The 15,621-nt window shown below is 36.9% G+C and overlaps 3 protein-coding genes across 3 annotated transcripts in view; 1 reads left to right on the top strand and 2 right to left on the bottom strand.

The window, feature by feature from the left end:
* The window catches only part of LOC133335151 (laminin subunit alpha), a 607,777-nt gene that overhangs the window by 211,176 nt on the left and 380,980 nt on the right, over positions 1 to 15,621 (bottom strand). The gene's annotated exons all lie outside the window — the stretch shown is intronic.
* Positions 4,203 to 7,493, top strand: LOC133335182 (metal regulatory transcription factor 1). Its single transcript, XM_061543486.1, has 4 exons — positions 4,203 to 4,354; positions 5,233 to 5,335; positions 5,397 to 5,547; positions 5,615 to 7,493. Exons 1-4 carry the CDS (start codon positions 4,253 to 4,255, stop codon positions 7,491 to 7,493), a joined length of 2,235 nt encoding a protein of 744 aa, XP_061399470.1. The 5' UTR covers positions 4,203 to 4,252.
* LOC133335150 (trafficking protein particle complex subunit 3) lies at positions 8,286 to 10,413 on the bottom strand. Its single transcript, XM_061543453.1, has 3 exons — positions 10,366 to 10,413; positions 8,439 to 8,849; positions 8,286 to 8,372 (listed from the first exon to the last, which is right to left on the bottom strand). The coding sequence occupies exons 1-3, from the start codon at positions 10,402 to 10,404 to the stop codon at positions 8,286 to 8,288; spliced, it is 537 nt and encodes a 178-aa protein (XP_061399437.1). The 5' UTR covers positions 10,405 to 10,413.

The raw sequence follows: 15,621 nt of genomic DNA, 5'->3' as shown, positions 1-15,621 counted from the left end.
TATCGATAATCAGCTGGTCTCCCTTGGTGACCTTATTTATAGGCCATGCCTTGTTCGTTCCGAAACGAAAAGACTTTATCATTCTTTCATTCTTTATTCTAAATAGATCGGTGCAAAATATATGCTGTGGCATCGCGCGACTGCTTTGTGTGGAAATTGTTGAAAAATTAAAGAATGTGAAAATAATAAAAACGTGAAATTAAAAGAAAAAGTGATTAAACACTTGTTTATGTTGCGAAATAGTGAAAAGAAAGAAGAAAAAAGAAATGAAAAATTGAGCACATAATAATCTCACACACACACCAACACAACCGTTCGGATTCGTTTGATAAACCGTATCGTATCGGATCGTAGAAATTTTCCATACCGTTCAAAGAAGCAAGGCGTAAAATATATAACTTGGGAAAAACAAGTGAAAGAAAACTGTGATCTCGCCATGGAAACTTTAAGTGGTGACATATTCAGCGAACAGAACGTTTCCCTGCTCACAAATTCTAAAGAAAATAGCGAGTGTGACGATTCGGCGTACAGCAGTAGCTTGAATCTTTCTTCCTTATCAAACTTGTCTTCGTCATCCTCGTCAATAGTTAATCCAGCACAACCACAACTGCAAGTGCCCAGCGATGGCGGCAGCAGCAGCGCTGGCGGTTATGTTGACTACGATGGGTCAGCTGAGTTTATTGAGGAACAACAGCGACAGCAGCAGCAACGACAGGTGCTCCAACAATTAGGTTTTAATATATACGATGATAACTTAATTGATATCAATTATAATCGTAACAACCACTGCAGCACAGAAACCATTTCCCCTGCTCTGGCAGTGGGAAACAATAGCCCCAATGGGTTCACAAGCAAGCTACTGAGTATGCACTCAAATGACACAAATTTATATATTGACGATGATTTTGTACTAAACTTTTTGAATTCTTCGACAGACACGACTTTTCACAATCCATCTGGCTCATCCGGTCAATCATATATTCCTGCATCCGCATCATCTTCTAAAATCATTGGTTCAAATTTCACTTCATCGTCATTATTAACAACCATGTCATCAACTGATACGGACTTTAACTACATGGACATTGGCGGCATTTCCTCCAATGCTGAAGCGAGAACCCCAACTTCATCGGTTTACAATAGCGACGATATGCCACCATTATCGGGTTACGTGCAAACGAACTCGACAAACGCAAATAACAGCATTTGTTTCAAATTTGAGTATACATTTGACAATGAGAAGTTGATACAGGTTCAACCGGCCCCAATGACGAGTCCATATAAAATGGCATCGCCATGTGACCACAAGGATAAAATCGGTGCATCAACGTCATTCGCATACGAATTATCAACACCTATGCCAGTATCACCTAGAAGCGTTTCAAATCAAAGGTAGCCAGTCGATATTTTGTACGCTGCAATGTTGATTATGTTAGTCAGCTTATCGTATTTATTTGCCTTGAATTGACACATATTTGGATTATTTTCAATTTTAGAAATTATGCATGGCTTTTTATGTGAAAATTATTTTCGATTTTAGATCACTAATTAGTACGAAAACAAAGACGCTTTCTATGTCTTTGACGAACATTTTTATTTATTTATTTATTTTTTTTTTTTTTTTGGAACGGCTACTTTTTTAATCTAAATACATTTTGGACTGTAAATTCACGTATAATTTTGAAATGTTTATCACACGTTGTCCTTGTGGTACTAGTTGTTATGAATTCCGATTTGAATTTGCTGCATACATGAATTTTGGCGTAAATGAACTTACGGACACCTCTCAGAGAATATTTACCTTTAGTTACTGTTGTATTTTCGGAACGGGAAGTACTGATTTCCCCCGAAAGACGTTGTTTTAATCAGTATATGTGGTGAAAATTTCAAAATATTCTGATAGGTGTTCGTAAAGTGCATTTGTCCCTTAGTTTTGTATAATTTGTAAAATGTCAGTTTGTGGGACGAATTTGGCTAAATTTTCAATGAAAGAACCATTTCTAAAGATACATTATCATCCCAAACAAGCAACAGCTATAAAACTAACTGCTACTGGTTTGACAAATGAGTATTTGATAGTATAGTAGTGACTATTCTATCGCAAGATGTCAACATTTTTAAGAGTCTGCTATTTGTTTGCATCCACTGTCCGCTTAAATGTATATATACTCAAATGATCAAATAAAAATTGAACATTTTGATAGGAGAACCATTCCGCCGAGGAGGACCCACGCAACAAACATAAATAATTTATTCCACAGAAAAAAAGAAAAAAGTACCACACATTTAAGATTTTGCCGAGAAAGAAATTATGATTTGAAAAGTCACAAATCTAAAAATAGAAATCAAATAAAATTAAAAGAATGGTTTGTTTAAAAGAAAACCCAACACATACGCCATCATGTGAATTTATCGAATACATGGATGTTTCTAACAAAAACAGAAAATAAAAACAAGCTAACGCGTAACATGAAAAAAACTGCATATACCGATTCTGTTTTGTTTTAAATTGATTTTCGTAGCTATTATCATTTTTGGTTACATGTCCTAGTTTAGATAGAGAATATCAAAAACATAACATTCTGGTTGGATTGTCCTATAAATCGTATATGTATGTCGTTGCTATATACACCTCCTGGTACATAGAGTGCTCACCCACAGTCGTCATTGACTTTGCTGTAGCCGCCAACCTAGCACTAAAATAAAAACATTAGTATACTATTCTACGTATGCATTCCCAAGCTGTTTGGGGGCGTTAGCATTGTTGAATTTTTGTTTTTAATTGAAAATTTTGTTCAACATGCGCTCGTAATTCAATTTAATTTTCTAAAGAAAAAATTTAATTTTTTTTTTGTAATTTGGCAAGTATTCTTCTATAAATTTTTAATTAATTTGTTGAAAATTATAAAGAAACGAAGGGAATCGGTGAAATATATAGAAATGCCACCTCTATTCACCTGTCGGGGAAAAATGCCTTTCCCATAGAAGGAACATAAAATGAAGATCAAATATATGTGAAATTTGTTTTTAATCCACTGTATTGAATTTTTCTTTGCACCAGAGGCTATGTTATAAATTTGTTAGTATTATCTTATCTATTGCCAATCACGCAAACAGTTTTAATATTTTTTTAGATTTCGATTTTTATTTTTATAATTATAGATACTAACTACTTTATTGTACACGTGTTTTTTTACTTACATTATTGTGATTCTGAAACATAATATTTACATATATATATATATATATATATATATATATATAATTGTTTGTGATACATTATTTTTATTAATGCATTGAAAGCACAGGTGTTTCTGTGATTTCGAAGGCGCACCTGATGATGAAGAACTACTAATGGTAACCACCAATTATTATTTAGTGTTATCTAATGAAGGGGACATACTTAGTAAAATCATTTTCTATTTTTTGACACCGAGAGCTAGTAATTTCTAAAAACATATCAGTCGATAGATTTAGGGCCATGTGTAATTATGTTGTGACCGCCACTTCACTCTGAGATTGTTATTTGGAAGAGTTTAAGACAAAAATTCCATAAAGTGATATGGCTATATTGCTCTCTATTCGAATCGACAATACATATATTGCAAATAGAAAACAAACAAATAAACAAACGAATAGAGGAAAACTTTAATATTGTTTCGCACTTGTTTTTGTTAGTGGTCTATAAAAGAATTCCAATTTGTTTATAGAAAGTATTGATATTTATTTCTATTAATAACATATTTTGATTTGAATCATTTTCTATGTCAACAACCAAGGTCGCATATATACTAGATCGTCGTTAGGGGCAGTTCGCTTGCGTGTTTTTCTTTCGGCAAACTTTCAGTAGGCGGGGGAATATTGTAACATTCTTAATGTTAATGTATCATTATGAGGAGATCACTATATGTTGTATAGACGTTGAAATCCAATTAACCCGCTCTCTAATAACTAATGCAAACATGTATGTACATAAATACGATTAAAGTTTTTTTGCTCTTCGTATTCTTATTTTCTTTTAACAAACTAAAACTAATATATTTTGATATAGGATAGTAGAAATTAAAACAAAGCCGGGCGCTACATTGATACTTTATTTATTTTTGTTCGCAGCATAATTTGCAATTTGTTGAAAAGCCAACATGTTTTATGTGCGCCTATATATACGCTGCCTTCTCTCTACACTCCACACACCAATTAAAACAAGTGTATATCCAAACATTAATGATAAATAATAATTTATAGTTGTTACATGGAAGTAAATAATGAGCCTGATGAACTTTCATTATGCATACGACCCGGTGCGTTACACAAACAAAAAGGGGAATCAACTTACGCAACTGTTTCCTTCGAGGTACTCTAATTTATTATTCCGCTCAGCTAAAATGAATACTCAACCAGCCATTAAAATGTACAATAGTGTTTATTAAAACACTAAAATAAAAATAAAAAACTACTGGACAATGAAATATTTTGGACATCTAATGATTCAGGCAGTAGATACGCAAACCTACCTGTGGCAAGTCTAACAGATATGTTATCAATTATTTATTTACTTTTTTTCAAGTTTAAGTATGGATAGGCATATAATAAACAGAATAGGTCAATTTTGCTATAGTGAATTTTAAACGACTTCTTTGTCTTTGCTAATACTTTTTACAATTCCTGTAAAGTGTACTCTTTCCGAATGCCTGAAAATGTAATGTGTATATTTATAGCTATCCTTAGATACAATTTGTGAAACCGACATTGGATGTACAAACGATAAATATTGTCCAGTAGTTAGTTGTAAGAAACAAAAATAATCCTCTTTAACACACACTATTTTGCTTTATAGTGCAAAATCAAGAAAAAAGCCTGGATCCTAATTTAACTGCAACAATTGCAATGTAAAAACGAATGACTGACTGCCATTAACACTCACACACAACACCACAATCCACCCAGTAAACATAATATCCATTCTAAAAGCTCCAAACAAAAATATGAACGAAGGTATTGTCTAACGCATTTCTATTGAAGCTTAAACGAGTCATCACCGCTATAATGTTCTCGCTTTTTAGATTTGCTCTTAAAGAAAGGAAACTTACTTGCATAACAATCTCTTTTTGCTGCTGCATGCATTTTCAATAAACTTATTTTCTTCTTTATTAATTGCATGATTCGGTGCATATTCCTCACTAACATATACTATTTCGTTCACATTTTGTCTTTGTGATTGCAAACCTTTAGAGTTCGGATGAATCGCTGTCGCGCTACAAATGTAACTATGAGAATTGCAACCGGAGCTACAGTACGATCGGCAATTTGAGAACGCATCTAAAGACGCACAAAGGTAGGTGGCTCGGGATATTTTGTCACTTGGACATCCGATTGAACACTTTGTTTCGTTACAGGCGAATATCGTTTCAAATGCCCCGAAGATGGTTGTGGCAAAGCATTTTTAACCTCGTACAGCCTGAAAATTCATATTAGAGTTCATACGAAGGTTAAGCCGTACGAATGCAATGTGGAGGGATGCGAGAAGGCCTTCAATACGCGCTACAGGTGAGTTAAGTGTGACGTTGACAAACAGATGTGGCTACGAATTGATTTGTATTCTATTTCATCATAGACTACATGCTCACCTGCGCCTGCACAATGGTGAGACTTTTAACTGTAATCAGTGTCATAAATGTTTTACAACGTTAAGCGATTTAAAGAAACATATGCGGACCCACACTCAAGAGAGACCATACAAGTGTCCTGAGGATGCATGTGGCAAAGCATTTACAGCATCGCACCATTTGAAAACGCACATTCGCACCCACACTGGAGAGCGGCCATACCCCTGCGAAGAAACCACGTGCCAAAAGTCCTTCAGCACCTCGCACAGTCTAAAGTCGCACAAGAAGACTCATCAAAAGCAAACCCAGAACCGTTGCACCAGAGAGAGGAAATCAAAAAATCGAAACAGAAAACCTGAAGCTAAAGGCGAAATTGACGATATCAAACAGGAAGAGTCTGTTGGCGATGAAACAAATTCCACCTACAATAGTAGCGAATTCGATGGCAGTGAATTCCAGATTCCAGTGAAGGCTGTTAAAGCCGAAGCAGTTGAATGTAAAATTGATGATCTATATTCCTTACGGGTGCCGCAGATAAAAAACTCGCAATATACGGTCCTAGCTCCGAAGATTGAAAGCATGCCATTGCCGGAAATGGGTCAAGCTTTACAAGTGGCTTATGCCACAGAAGAAGAGATACCGACACCATCATGGTCGCAGGGAGTATTGGTGTCGAATCCTATTCTACCAATGGCCCCAGTCTCAGTTCAGAGTATGGCCATTCCCACCGAAGTCCCCAGTTACGTAAACTTACAATCGAATTTCGCCAATGCCATGTCGACAATTAATACTAATCCGCAGCAATATTCGAGTGCCTTATCAACCACCAATAATCTAATGGAAATTGACAATGATCAAGGCGCAAATTCCCACAACAGTATTAACAACAACGACAATCAAGTTCAGAAACAATTACCACAAAACCACTTGAACAGCAATCAATCAGTTACGGCAGCATCAAATAATTCTGTTGATATATTGCCGCTTCAGGAGAACATCGAAGAGTTATTAATGGGCTCCACCGACTACAGCAGTGATGCAGATATGGAAACTGAGTCTTTATTGAATGACATTCTGATGACCATTGACAACAATACCAGCTTATTGCAAGAAACACTACAAAAGGCAGACGAAGTGCCCACTGATGGTTCCGGCTTAATAGAGGTCGATCTGCGAAACAATAAGCCCACATTGAAGCAAATAACCGCTGATGCAGGCATTTGCAGTTGTGTTAATTGCAAATGTGACAAAACTAAAGATTGTCAAGGTGGCTGTTCATCGGATAAGCCGTGTGGTAAGAAGTCGTCAGCAGGGGCTACCTCAGGTAACCATCCAATGCCAAAAACTTCATCGAAAGGATGTTGCGGAACAAATAAGAAAGCAAATAAGGTGTCGAATAAGCGTGAATCAGATCTTAATCAGAACATCGAGGATGTTGCATTGCTTTTACAAAATCTAGCTTCCATGGATGGTAAGGACGGTTGTTGCGGCGGTGGTAAGAGGGAGGGCACATCAGCTTGTTCACTTACGACCACTAACAATCCGCCAAGCCAGTGTTGTCCAAAATCACCTACCGTAAATACATCATCTTGTTGCTCTTCCGGAACTCCAACACCAGCGCCATCATGCTGTTCTGTGCCACCGCCAAAAGCCACGACCAATACCAGTTCTTGTTGTTCTACAAATGCACATCCATCGACTCCAGACGCTACCCTGAAATCGATTAAAAGCGACAGTTGTACGTGTAAGAATCCCTCGGAAGGTGTGGCCAATGGATGTTGTGTTGTTATATGCATCAAAACATTAAGGGCTTTGCGCAAAGTTTTAACTAAGAAGAACCTAAATCTTGTACTTTGTCCGCAAAATCAGTCAAATTCAAATAACTAAAAATATTTGTATTTATACCAGAAGGAAAAGAACTGTGATCAATCATTTTGTGTGTGCACAACAGTCTCGATGATGCTAATTAACAATTATAACAAGTTAATTTTTGTTGGAGATCACAGAACGAATCACTTAAAATTAAAAAAACATATAAAAATATGTTGTCATTTTTGTTTTGCCATGCTAACTTCTCTATTGTTTTTTTATTATTTAATATATATTGTAAACTTTATTAGCTACGTGCCAAAAAACCCTCTTACTCCAAACAAATGATGTTAAAAATATAATATTATGTGGATGATGCACATATCTATGTGTATGTCTGTAGCCATGTTTTGGAGGCGATTGGTTACCTATTTTTATAAAATATAAATTATGGATTAAGAAGGGACATTTATATATATAGTATTTGTTTTTAACTTTTTTAACAGTATATATATACAGCCATGTTAATCGCAAAGTTGTTATGTTTTTTTAATAAACCTATCTAAAAATAAAAAATAGACAAATTATATATGTATGTGACTTTGAGCTTTCGACCCAATACTGAACTTTTATTTCAATGTAAATGTTTGGAGCTAAACAAATATATAATCCTGTACACAGCACATCAATACCTTTCTTTAATATACCGAAATATTAATGTTCTCAACTTAACTCTTTAGTATTACTATGGAGAAGATTAGAGGTGACAATTTTATTGAAACAATACAAGTATTTAGATACTTGTCTTGTAATGAAGCTTACAATATTATTATATATATTTCCTCCCCTTAATTATGTCTAAACGAGTCCTTAGTCTTCACCAGCTGGTATGGCATCTTCCAGTCGTCTTATAAATTTCACTCGAATTTCTGTGACGCTGTCGCCTTTCAACTGGTCCTGCAACAAATAATACACAGTAAATGTACAGAAGACTGCAAACCACATAAAACAATAACAATATACCTGTACAAACCAGCATTGCACTTCCAGTTGGACCATCTCCAAAGCTCCCCTTATACACCCACTTATTATAGAACTGTAGCGCAAATTCGTTAGGTCTGGTGGCAACTCCACAAATTCGGTTAGTGGATTTGTTTCGAATTGCAATGAGAATTCATCGGACGCCGCCGACCAATTCGTTATTGTGGGCTGTACGTTGAGGTAAATGCGGAATGCATGCTGGATGCGGTCGGCCGTCTCCCTCATTTCTAAACACCGAGTGGCCGAAGTGCGTGCAAGGAAATCCTCAATTAGACGCATACCCATATTGTAGCCAATGCGTTCGAGTTGCTTGTTCACATCTTCTATGTTTTCGATGTCTCTCAGCATTTGGGTAACCAATGCACCATACGTGAGTGTTAAGAACTCCGAATTCTAAGAACGAAGAGGATGAGGAGGAGTAGGGACTATTGAAAACATCCTTTACTTGTTAATTTCTGCCACTGAAATCCTTATAAATCTAAAACTTATGGCTACTTGCATTAAACATTATTTACATATGTATAAAACATTCTTCTCTCCTGATCTAATGTATAAAAGGGGGCGGGCAATTGGGTGTTTGGTGGTGGCGCTTCTGAAAGCGCATCTCTATGTTACTTGATGGGTGTTATCGTTATGTTCGGGGTAGATGTTGAGGAATTGGTGTTATTCCCCTGATATGGTGCGATTACCCTCGGTGGTAGCCGTGGCTGCGAGGCTCTTGAAGGTATTGTTTGATGCTGATGCCCATCCATGCCCGCACCCTGTTGCATATCAGCCTTTTCCTGAGCCGAGTGGAAGCGGCCACCCTCACCCCGTACACGATTCATTGCATGCCGATGTCGCGACTCATGCAAGTATTTCGATCGCTCCTTGGGTATGCGCGATTCTAACTTGGCTCTTGCTTGTCTACGTATTAAAATTCGTTTGTACTGCTTGGCGTTAACATACAAAGGTTCCTCTTCTGCTTCAGCATTTGCGGCAGGCTGTGAATCATCAGAGGCGCCCCCTGTTGTGTTGGAGTCGGTCTGCGCCGGAGTCGTCTGATTGGTAGCACCGTTGCTTGGTTGCGATGGTGTGGGTGTCGCTACTCTAGTAGCAGGAGCTGCTGCCGATTGTGGCATCATAATGATCTGCTGTGCACTACCATTTCCAGTAGTTGCAGTTTGTTGTTGTGTGTTTGGAACTGTAGTCGCAATTTGCATTAACTGCCCATTGATGTTTATAAACATGGGCTGAATGCTTTGTGGCACCGCATTTGGTGCAGCTTCACCTTGCACAATTGGGGGTTGATAAAACAATGTCTGTCCATCAGGTAACTGCATCAACTGCATAGGTTGCGATGTGTTACTAGTAGCCGGTGTTGCAGCAGCTGTTTGTTGGGAACTTGGAACAGCTGCAGCAATTTGCATTAACTGTCCATTTATGTTGATGAATTGTGGCTGAATGCTCTGTTGTGGCTGCTGACCAATAATGATTTGTGCCGCTCCAGTACCCGGGGCAGCCATCATGGGAATAAGTTGAATTTGATTTGCTGGCAATCCAGTATTTGATGACATTTGTTGTACAGTTGTTCCTGTCGTCGCTCCTTGATGTGGCTGTTGTTGATTGGCAGATGATGAGGCGGAAATTTCCATATCTTGCTTTTAAGTACCGAATTTCTACTGAATCACCCAAAGACGCTACTGTAAAATCGTGATATCGTTTTTAGTGAGGGTGGCCACTCATGTTCTATAAAAAAATGTCTTTCTTCTGGCTACACATATTAAATTACTTTTTTTAGGACAGAACTAAAAATCTCAACAAAGTGAAATCCTCATTTCGAAGGGTATTGATAATGAAGTAAATCAATTGCAAATGTTGAAGTTTGGATTTCACGACAAACACATTCTCGACTACATAGCTCACTTACCACTTTTTTTGGATCCAATCTAGATGCTTGTCTGGACATACTGAATATCGAATTGGTTAGGGCAACAATATACTTCTTTTCGTTTAATATAAAACTTTGCAAAAAATTGAGAGTTGGGAGAGTTGGGTAGCAGAGACCTGCGCCGAGCAAATTTGTCGGCGGCGGCGGCTTATGTTAAAAATGTCGGCGGCGGCTTAAAGCCGGCTGTGAGCCGATGTCAAGGCATAAAATTGTTTCGTTTTTGAAAATTAAATCTTCTTTGTTGTCACTTATTTTTTCATAGAATACAATATTGTATTGAAAATCTAATCTAATTGGTAATTCTCCTAAAACAACGGTTCCTAATTAATTTATCATTTCCAAGAAATAACATTTACCCACCCTTTTTGTCGCAGGGGTTCTCCTCAAAGCAAAATTTGCAAAGTTGGAACTTTGTAAGAACAGGTTTGTTTCCAATTACCAATTGGCCAAAATGGTCCCAAACCACTGATCCTCCTGAGGATTTTTTTTTGTTAAAGCAATTGTACTTTTTTCTTTAATTTGACTTTTTCTCCTCAATATTTTTTCATACTCATTTATGTCGTTATCAATTTCCGTAAACACAGCTATGTCGTCATAGGATTCTGAATTAGTTTCGATCTAGACATGTGTGTCCGTCCGTCTGTCCATTATAATTTGTAAACACGATACAGGCCACAGTTATGGACCAATCTTCACGAAATTTGGCACGTATGATGGGTTCTGGCCAATGAAGACCCCTATTGTTTTTGGTAAAGATCGGTTAATATTAATGGGATGAAATGGACCAAATACTTAATTTTTGTCCGGTTTTCTGTTCGCTCCAGAAGTCGCAATTATGGCCCAAACATCGCGAATTTTTACATGGAGAAGGGGATCGGGCCAAAGAATAAGTATGCCCGTTTTGATAAAGATCGGTCAATATTTAGCGGGTCAAATGGACTAGAAAATTACAAAATTTGTATTCTATAGCGTATATATTTACCCCTGAATGACATAGACCCAAGAAGTTTACAACATATCCATGAGGATTGGTTGGCCTTCAAATTGATATCAATTACGTTGTCGTATGTACTTGGATGTGGGAGTTACACGTAAATATATACAGGTGCTTACGCACTCAGATATTATTCAGTAACCCATTAACACACTAGAGGGCGGAAATATAGTGCTGATCGCTTTGAAATTTTCCATGAGGATCCAGGTATGGTCAAGGACAACGCCCATAATTTTCGGTGATGATCAGATAATAATATTGGGATAAAGTGAACCGAAAACATAATTTTTGTGTTTTTTTCGAGTCGATCTATAGGACACAATTGAACACAACCCACTGTAGAGGTCAAGAGAGTGCAAATATTGCCCAAGATCAAAATATAGAACCACAGAAAGTTAGATTTTCGAGGAAGTTGTGTAGGGTATCATATAGTCGGCCCCGTCCGACTATACTGCCCCGCCCACTGGTTTTTAATTATAATAATTATATTAATTATAAAAACAGTATTTTTTCACATTTTTTGTTATAACGAACATGAAACGGCGGCTGTATTTAAGCCGATTGAAGCCGAACAAAATTTCGGCGGCGGCTTTTGAATTTTATCGGCGGCTCGGCTCAGCCGGCTGTGAGCCGATCGGCGCAGGTCTCTGTTGGGTAGTTCCGGAACGAACTAGTTCATTGGAACTATTCCGAGAAAGGAACGAACGGAACTAGTTCCAGTTCTTTAATTAATATAATTCCTTTCTCTGATCCAGTTCCTTTTTTGAACTATTTGAAGCAAAGGAACTGTATGGAGCAAAGGAACTATAAAGAGCAAAGGAACTATATGGAGCAAAGGAACTATTTGGAGCATAGGAACTATAAAGAGCAAAGGAACTATATGGAGCAAAGGAACTATATATGGAAAAACGAAAAAAAGAATGATGAAAGAGATTCAAAAGAACTATGTAGAAGTCGGAACTATATGGAGCAAAGAAATTGTATGGACTAAAGGAATTATATGGAGCAAAGGTACTATATGGATCAAAGGAACTATATGGAGCAAAGGAACTATATATGGAAAAACGAAAAAAAAAATAATAAAAGAGAGAGAGAGAGATTCAAAAGAACAGTGGGAAGCCTCCAAGACTCCAGCCTTCATAAAATTCGCTTGTTAATCGTCGTTCTGCCAAGACTCAAGCGACGTCGTACGCAAACCTTCGCCAACAAATGGTCTGTTCCAGTACTTTTTATACCCTCCACCATAGTATGGAGGGTATATTAATTTTGTCATTCCGTTTGCAACTCATCGAAATATTCATTTCCGACCCTATAAAGTATATATATTCTTGATCAGGGTAAAATTCTAAGACGATCTAGCCATGTCCGTCCGTCTGTTGTAATCACGCTATCTTCTGAAGGAATTGAGATAGGGTGCTGAAATTTTGCATAGGGTTGTCTTTTGTCTGCAGGCAGGTCAAGTTCGAAGATGGGATATATCGGTCCACGTTTAGGCATAGCTCCCATATAAGGGTACCCCCCAATTTTCGGTATTTTAACGGTACCTCCTAATTTTCAGTATTTTTTGGGTTTTTATCGTATTTTTCACCGAATTGGCTGTAATTTAGTATTTTGAGTTCTTAGCAGGTACCAAATCTCCCCACAAAAAATTTAAATATAGGTAAATTTTTTCGGATATCCCCCATATAAGGGTACCCCCCAATTTCGGTATTTTGGGGTTCTTGAGCGCGCTTTTCAACCGAATTCGCTGCAATTTTGTACATTGGGTTCATATTGCGTACCAAATATCTCTACTAAAAATTATAAATATCGGCCCACTTTTTCTGGTAGCCCCCATATAAGGGCACCCCAAATTTTCGGTATTTTGAGGTTCTTAAGCGCGATTTTCAACCGAATTCGCTGAAATTTGGTACAGTGGGTTCATATTGGGTACCAAATATCTCTATTTAAAATTATAAATATCGGTCCACTTTTTCATTTCAAATACCTGTCAGTATACCTGTGGTGGAGGGTATCCAAAGTTCGGCCCGGCCGAACTTAACGCTTTTTCACTTGTTTAATAGTAAAGCTAGTAAAAGGGAAACATTTCAAGTCTCAGAGTACAAAATAATTTGAAAAGTTCGGGAATGCAAATCTAGTAAATATGCCAAAATTAGATGGCAATACTTCAAAATCAACATAACAAAAAGTTTACAAAGAGAAAGCCATTTTGTTTTGTGCTCTCTTAAATTTGATTCAATGCTTTACCAGTTTTATGGGTTCAGGAACGGTTTTCGAGTAAAAAGTTGCAAAACTTGTAAAATTAGTAGATTCTTTTAGGTTTTGGAACGGAGCTAAAATAAAAACGACGACTGAAAAAATTGAAAAACGTTCCACCTGCTAACGAATGGGAGGAGAAGACAAAATGGCCGATAAAGATGAACTCAAAATGGTATAACCGAAAGTTTACGAATGAGGTGGGATAGAGACTAAATGGAAACCGTGTTGTTTACGAATGAGGTTTAGGCAAATTATGATTAGGGATAAGTAAATCGACTTTCGATTTATCGACTTTTTGTATTGAAAAGTCTAATGCCATGTACAGACGAGCGTTGTTCCCTCTCTCATTCGTGGTTCGACTCTTAATTATGAAGTAATTACATAGTTCAAAGGAACTAGTTCCTTTTTAAAAAAGAAACGAGAATGATCGATCCGCTACGTGAACTAGATTGCCCAACTCTAAAAAAATTGGACAAACTTAATATATTTTCGCTGATAAAATATAGGGTTAAGTAGATCGACTTTCGACTAATCGATTAATGGTCTTTTTGTATTGAAAAGTCTAAAGGGCTAAGCAGAATGCTCGCGTTCAGCCATCCGTCGCGATATATGTTATCGAAAATACAACAACCACAAGGAAACGATAACACAAACGCATATCGTTTCCTTGTGGTTGTTGTATTTTCGATAACATATAACGCGACGGATGGCTGAACGCGAGCATTCTGCTTAGCCCTTAAAGGGCTGAAGGGCTAAACAGAATGTTCGCGTTGAGCCATCCGTCGCGTTAGCCCTTGAGCAGAATGTTCAGAATGTTCGCGTTGGTCGTTTTTTGTTATCACGTTAACGCGAACATTGTTGTATTTTCGACAACACATAACGTCGCGTTATATGTTATCGAAAATACAACAACCACAAGGAAACGATAACACAAACGCTCGAAGTTGATGTGCGCTGCGCTTCGGAGTTAAATATATTTTAACTTTTTGCGTGCGTTAACGCGATAACAAAAAAACGCTAAACGCGAACATTCTGTTTAGCCCTTTAGGGTATCTTTCGTCAACAAGGAGAAAATACACCTCTTCCTTGTGGGCTATAATCTCAGACATACTGACATATTTGTCACATTTTACCAAAAACGCGTAAAATGAAAGGAATATCAGGTTTTCTTTTTAAAATATAGTTGGGAATATAATTCTATATATACATATAATTCTTCTTACCAATGTTGTTAAATGCATCATTTAATAAATGGTTTTTAGAATATAGTTTTAAATACACAGTCACACATTTTGTATACGACTTTGGCATAACAAGCCACCTAAATTCATGCGTATGTGTACGATTTTATTCACCTCAAAAGTTATGCCATGTACAGACGAGCGTTGTTCGCTCTCTCATTCGTTGTTCATGGTACAATTATAAAAGGTAACAGCAAGTCCCAGCTGATTTGATTCCAACGTAATACTAGTGTCAATATGAATTTGACAAATTATGTTTTTAAAAATCACCCAACAGGAAAATTGGGAACGCATACAATTTGTAATTGTTCTTTATTAAATGTGCTCCCGTATTCAACTTACTCAATCTGCCTGCTGGGAAAGTTTGAGGAAGCAAATCTTTCTTCAAGGAACAACTCGCTATTCCCAGCATTTTCACATGTGTTACACATATATATGGCAATGGCTCAATTATAGGAAAGATGTGGAAGCGATAGAAATATAAATTTGATAGATTTTCATTCATGTTTTTCAATTTTTATTTTGAGGATTCGAAAATATTTAATTTTCAAAATAAAAATAATTTGATGATAATTTGTTTGTTTGTTTACATTTTTCTGTCAAATGAGTTGACACTAGTAGAACTTACAACAACAAATTTCCATGTGGTTGTTGTATCGTTTTTTGTCCAACAACACTTGCTGTTACCTTCTATTATTATACCATGTTCGTTGTTCGACCCTTAATTATGAAGTAATTACT

This window comes from Musca vetustissima, unplaced genomic scaffold (assembly GCF_032173495.1).
Source record: "Musca vetustissima isolate MV318-11 ecotype Yass unplaced genomic scaffold, APGP_CSIRO_Mvet_v1 utg1735, whole genome shotgun sequence".
NCBI lineage: Eukaryota > Metazoa > Arthropoda > Insecta > Diptera > Muscidae > Musca > Musca vetustissima.
Note: the sequence above shows the minus strand (reverse complement) of the source record. Positions and strands in the feature narration are given on the sequence as shown.

Coding starts and splice junctions, on each gene's coding strand:
- LOC133335182 (XM_061543486.1), top strand. CDS start 4,253: ATGGAAGTAAATAATGAGCCTGATGAACTTTCATTATGCATACGACCC. Junction 4,355..5,232: donor ACGCAACTGTTTCCTTCGAG/GTACTCTAATTT, acceptor GCAAACCTTTAG/AGTTCGGATGAATCGCTGTC. Junction 5,548..5,614: donor GCCTTCAATACGCGCTACAG/GTGAGTTAAGTG, acceptor ATTTCATCATAG/ACTACATGCTCACCTGCGCC.
- LOC133335150 (XM_061543453.1), bottom strand. CDS start 10,404: ATGTCCAGACAAGCATCTAGATTGGATCCAAAAAAAGTG. Junction 8,850..10,365: donor GATTGGATCCAAAAAAAGTG/GTAAGTGAGCTA, acceptor CTTCGTTCTTAG/AATTCGGAGTTCTTAACACT. Junction 8,373..8,438: donor TGCAATGCTGGTTTGTACAG/GTATATTGTTAT, acceptor TATTTGTTGCAG/GACCAGTTGAAAGGCGACAG.